The sequence below is a fragment of the Colobus angolensis genome, unplaced genomic scaffold (assembly GCF_000951035.1).
Source record: "Colobus angolensis palliatus isolate OR3802 unplaced genomic scaffold, Cang.pa_1.0 Scaffold705, whole genome shotgun sequence".
In the NCBI taxonomy this organism is placed as follows: Eukaryota; Metazoa; Chordata; class Mammalia; order Primates; family Cercopithecidae; genus Colobus; species Colobus angolensis.
The window spans coordinates 64141-70226 of record NW_012120766.1 but is presented as its reverse complement, the minus strand read 5'-3'; the positions used below and the strand labels follow the sequence as shown (position 1 = coordinate 70226).

The 6086-nt window shown below is 42.0% G+C and overlaps 1 protein-coding gene across 1 annotated transcript; it reads right to left on the bottom strand.

Moving 5' to 3' along the window:
* Window positions 1–326: 326 nt before the first annotated feature.
* LOC105501367 lies at window positions 327–1529 on the bottom strand. Its single transcript, XM_011927263.1, has 2 exons — window positions 820–1529; window positions 327–352 (listed from the first exon to the last, which is right to left on the bottom strand). The coding sequence occupies exon 1, from the start codon at window positions 1493–1495 to the stop codon at window positions 1097–1099; it is 399 nt and encodes a 132-aa protein (XP_011782653.1). The 5' UTR covers window positions 1496–1529; the 3' UTR covers window positions 327–352; window positions 820–1096.
* Between the last annotated feature and the right edge of the window lie 4557 nt (window positions 1530–6086).

Below are 6086 nucleotides of genomic sequence, written 5' to 3'. Positions count from 1 at the left end.
ATCAATAAATAAAATTCCCACTAGCAATGGAACTGTTCTCAATCTTAAAGCCATCCCCCGCCCCATTGTTCTTGCTTTGTTTTACAATCCTAAATCAACAAATAAATCTTTTTGTCAAAACTAAATGAAAACTGACCTGTTTGTCTTACACTCTCCACACACCCTGACTTCCCACTCGGCCACACCCTCCACCAACCATGCACGCCCCTGTCCCCAACCCCCAGAACCTCACCACTTCTATGCCCTCCACTCATTGCCAGCTAAGAAAAGCGTAGAAGAATGAGGAGACTCCCCTTCATAGAAAGTAATCAAAACAGCCAATTAAGTGAACTGTCACTTTCTGCATCTTTATGTTTGGACCAAGGGAGGCAGGATGGCGCACTTCTGGGTACCTCATCACCAACTTTTCCCGCACGCGAAAATGCAGCCGGCGCCTGGGAAGGTGCAGACCAACCGGGCATGCGCCAGGTGACGTCAATCCAAAGAGACAAAGATTTACCTGGTGGCACCTGTGGAACGCCCCGGACACGCCCATGCCCCTCCTATTGCCCTCCCACTCCTAGAAAAGGGGCTCCAGCCAGTGGCCGGCGCGGACTTCCCAGCCCCCAGTCGGGACTGTATCAGGAACCCCGCCCCAGAGCCCCACGGGGGGGACTCTGTCGGCCTCCTTTGCTGGAGGCCGACAGACCTCTCCCTATCCACCTTCTTCCCTTGAAGCTAGGTGACCAAAAATAAATTTGCAGTTTTGCTCTTACCCTTGCCTACCCGCTGGTTCTTTTGTGCCTGCTCTGGTGGTCTTAGACAAACAAATCACTTTATTATTAAGGCGATGGAATTATGTTTTGAAATTACATGGTACACTACTGAGTCCAGTCTCTAGTTATTCTGTCATACTTCCTCCTATCCTGTATTTCCGTTGATGTTGATGGTAAATTCCGTTGGTAAATTTGATCTTGGGTGGTTTGAATAGGCAGTCGGAGGGAAACTGGATACTTAGGAAGAAGACCCTTCCCGTGTAGGAGCTGTAGTTGGGCCTCGTTACGGTGGCCTGCCAGTGGAGCATATCGTCCTACACTGGCCCTGCTGAACAGTGGGGCTAGGAGTCCCGGGCTAGGTCGAGGAACTCCTTGTGGATGAGCTTCAGGGCCATAGTCCGCAAAACTTGGCGGCCAGTCCTCGGTACCGGGCCTGACGCTTGGTAGAGGGCAGCGGTGGTGATCCCTGGCTGGGATGGGCAGCAAGCGTATTTCTCGGCGAAGGGGTTGAGGGCCAGCTCCGGGGTTGGCGGGGGCACCGGGGGAATTGGAGGGTGGTGTAGAGGGGGACTGACCACGATTGGCACTGGGCACTCCACCACAAGCGATGACCTGCAGGATACCTGTGGCTTAGGGTGACGGAGGCCACGCTTTCCAGTGTTGGCGATTCTGTGGTTTGGAGGCATCCCTCCTCTTGCTGGGGGCAGCCTGCCCCAGCGGCTAGCCCCTACTGCCCACATCGGGGCGCTGGACACCCACGCGGATCCGCTCTGTGGGATCAGAGGCCATGGGGGCCTCTAGCCACCCCCACGCCCTCTGACGCTGACTGACGCGCTGTGCAGCGCTGCCAAGGGCCGGGGCGCTGCGCAGCGTTGGCAAGGGCCGGGGCCATGGGAGCAGGGTGGGGCTGGAAAGGAAGGTGAAAAGTTGGGGGGAGGGGCGGGGCGGGACGGTCTCACTCCGTGCCTGTGCCTGGGCGGGCAAGTAGGACCCCAGGCACTGCCCTTTGCCCAGAGTGACCTCAAGAAATAGGAGCAGTTCAGTGAATGCCTCTCTGCCCCTTACCCACAGTCTCCTTTCCTTCACGGTTTACCTGAGAGGGCTTCTCCTCCCCTCCCTTCTCTCACAACTTGTGTATTTCCAGAGACATTCTCTTTTATAAATAACTTTAGTAGATTTACTATCACTATAATACTTTTTAAAGTAACTTTTGATAACCTTTTGGTAAATCTATTTTTTATGAAGATTTAAGGCCTTCAAAAAATTCAATTTGGAGCTAAAACCACTTCAATTGCTGAGGAACTCCTGACAATAAGAAAGGGAGGGAGGGAAGAAAGGAAACCAGTAGTCCATGTGGCATATATAAACACTTCAGTTATTGTTGTTTATAAAAATGATCTTTTTTTTAAAAAAAATAATGGTTCCAATAGCAAGCATAACTGCAGAACAGAATGTCTCATTCTTGAGGCTTTCCAGTACTAACACTGATTCACATGAAACCTTCACTTACTTATATGTGGGAATGAAAAGCCAACTAAGTACCTTCAAAATAGGTTGGACTGTCAGCCGTATCAGTTCTTTTCCATGAATTAAGTAATAATTCAATGAGGAGTTCTTAAATTTTGGTAAGAAATTATAGTATATAAACTAGATCATAGTTTCATTTATAAGATACTGGATATCCTTCAGTTGTGAAAATTTCTTGCTGCAAAATTAGTTAACTAACATACCTATTCAACTAACTTGTGAAGGCAAGATAATTATTTGACAGTATAAAGGTGAGAATGTAGATACTGAAGAATGGATCTTCTAATAGTAGGTTAAAATGTCAAACTAATTGAAAGGAACTTTCCCCAATCTCTTGTGTTATATATTACTGCAGAAGAACAGGGTTTGTGTGCTTCTGAACAAATGAGTTATTGCTGTTACTGTGGTGAAATATCAAATTTTATTTTTGTTTATTTATTTTTCTTGTGCAACAGTTTATTCTTCCTGGGAGACCAATGAGAATAACAAGGGGTAGAGATCAATTAAAAACAGTCTCTGCAACTTCATGTGTGCTAGCATTTCATATTATATTTTTAGTGGTTTTAGTTTATATTTTTTATTTCAATAGCTTTTGGTGTACAAGTGGTATTTTGTTGCATGAAAGAATTATATAGTAGTGAATTCTGAGATTTTAGTGCATCCATCACCTGAGTAATGTACATTGTACCTGATGTGTAGTTCTTTTTATCACTAGGCCCTTTCTCATACTCCCACTTGTGAACCTGGAAAGTTTATTATATCACTCTGTATAACTTTGCATATTCATATCTTAGCTCCCACTTATAAGTGAGAACATACCGTTTTTGGTTTTCCAATCCCGTGTTACGTAACTTAGAATAGTGGTCTCCAGCTCTATCCAAGTTGCTGCAAGTTGCATTATTTCATTCCTTTTAATGGCTGATAGTATTCCATGCTGTATATAAGCCACATTTTCCTTATCCACTGGTTAATTGATGGGCACTTAGGATTATTCCACATCTTTATAATTGCAAATTATGGTGGAATAAATATGCAAGTGCAGGTATCTTTTTGATGTGATTTATTTTCCTTTGAGTAGATACCCAGTAGTGTGATTGTTGGATTGAATAGATCTACTTTCAGCTCTTTAAGGAATCTCCATAATGGTTTCCATAGAGGTTGTACTAATTTACATTTCTACTAGCAGTGATTAACGGTTCCCTTCTTTCCACATCCATGCCAAAAACTATTGTTTTTGACTTGTTAAATAATGGCCATTCTGGCTGGGGTAGGGCGATATCTCACTGTGGTTTTAATTTGCATATCCCTGATGATTAGTGATGTTGAACCTCTTTTTATATGTTTATTGGACATTTGTATATCTTTTTTTGTTTTGTTTTTTGGTTTTGTTTTGAGACAGAGTCTCACACTGTCCCCAGGCTGGAGTGCAGTGGAGCGATCTCCGCTCACTGCAACCTCCACCTCCCGGGTTCAGCCAATTTTCCTGCCTCAGCCTCCTGGGATTACAGGTGTGAGCCACCATGCCTGGCCTTGTATATCTTCTTTTGAGAAATGTCTATTCATGTCCTTTGCCCACTTTCTAATGTGATTATTATTGTTTTCTTGGTGATTTGAGTTACTTGTAGATTCTAGATACTAGTCCTTTGTTGGATACTTAGTATGCAGATATTTTCTTCCATTCTGTCGGTTATCTGTTTACTCTACTGATTATGAAATATCAAACTTTAAAGTCTTCAATTAAAATAGCATTTTGTAAGAAAATTCAAAAAGAAAACCAGGGCTAGTTATTTATTTGGGAAGCATATTATTGCAAAATGTTATATAGTAAGCTTCCAGAGTTTTCTTTTTTCATTGTGATGAGACTTGAAAATTATTTTGCAAGACCAGATGCCATTAACATCAACCTTTTTGATTGAGTTGGGAATAAGGATCATGTAACCTTGTGTAAGTTCTCTGTTGGGAAAAAGTGTAGTCATGATCCCCACATCTGTTCTGTGGTAAAATCCTGTGGAATATACCTTTTACATTCATCTGCACTTCATCTTCAGTGTGACTGTCTTAATTTAGGATGTAATCATTTATCATCAGACTACAATAATATATTTTTAATAAGTGTCTGTGCTGCTAATCTTGCCACTCTCAAATCCACCTTCAACACTGCCATGTAGAATTATCTCCCTAAAGCATAAATTAATTCCTATCATAATCCATACTTAAAGCTTTCAATAGCCATCCATCACCTGAAGGGTAAATTCTAAATTTCAGGGCTGCCCAATTAAGTCATCCCCAGGGAGAATTAAACTTCTCTCTGTTAGGCTACGCAGAATCTTTTGTGTGTCTCTAATACAGCATGTATTATACTGCATTGTCACTATCTTTTTAAATGTTCATCCTCTTAACCAGTCTGATAGCTCTTTGATGTGAAGATTGGCCTTGATCATTTTTGTCTCTTACTGCTCAGTATATATTAGGTACTCAGTACTTTCTGGATAAGTGCATGCATTCATTAAAGATGAATGATGACTGGGTGCAGTGGCTCACGCCTGTAATCCCAGTACTTTGGGAGGGTGAGGCGGCCAGGTCACCTGAGGTCAGGAGTTTGAGACCAGCCTGGCCAACATGGTGAAACCCCGTCTCTACTAAAAATACAAACACTAGCCAGGTGTGGTGGCATGTGCCTGTAGTCCCAGCTACTTGGGAGGCTGAGGCAGGAGAATCACTTGAACCTGGGAGGGAGAGGTTGCAGTGAGCCGAGATTATGCCATTGCACGCCAGCCTCAGCGACAGAGCAAGACTCAGTAAAAAAAAAAAAAAGAATGATATAACTTGTACACAGTCATTGATATAAAATTTCTTCACCTAACCTAAGATTTAAGTCAGAAACATTACAGGCCACAAGATGTTATACCACAATAAAAATAAAAAGCAATATAGTGAGAATACATTGCATTATTCTTCATTTGACAAGCCCTCAACGACAGTTCAAAGCCACTTTAACTTTTTTTTTTGAGACAGGGTCTTGCTCTGTCCCCCAGGCTAGAGTGCGGTGGCACAATCTCGGCTCACTGCAACCTCCGCCTCCCAGGTTTAAGCAATTCTCCTGCCTCAGCCTCACGAGTAGCTGGAATTATAAGCATGAGCCACCGCGCCTGGCCAAAACTTTAGCATTTTACTTAAAATGTGTGGGGTGGAATAAATTATTAACTATTAACTGTTTTTCACTTTTCATCACCCTGTGTAGCTAAAATGTCCCTTCTAGTTATCTAAGACAAATAGAAGCTCAGCAACTGATTCTTTAATCTCCCATAGCTGATTTTCCTCTCTTTGCCCTTAACAGAAGTTGACACAATTACAGAGTTGTCTTTGGTTTCTATCACAAAAATAATAAAAAATCAATATAAGTTTAATGAGGTTGTTGTGTCAAAAAGATTTTTGGGACTATTTTTTAATTATTCAATTTCGAGAGTTCTTTATTATGAATGCAAGTCCATTATCATATATATGACTCGCAAATATTTTTTCCTCCTCTGTTGCTTGTCTTTTCATTCTCTTAACATTATCATTCAAAGAACAGAAAATTTTATTTTGATGAAGTCCCAATTTATTGATATTTTCTTTTGTGGATTGGGATTTTGGTATCTTACCTATTGAATCTTTGCTTAACCTAAGGTCACAAAGAGTTTCTCCTATATTTTGTTTTAGGAGTTTTATACTTTTAGGTTTTAAATTTTTGTTTGGGATCCATTTTGAGTTAACATTTGTATATGGAGGGAGTGACCAAGATGGCCGACTAGAAGCAGCTAG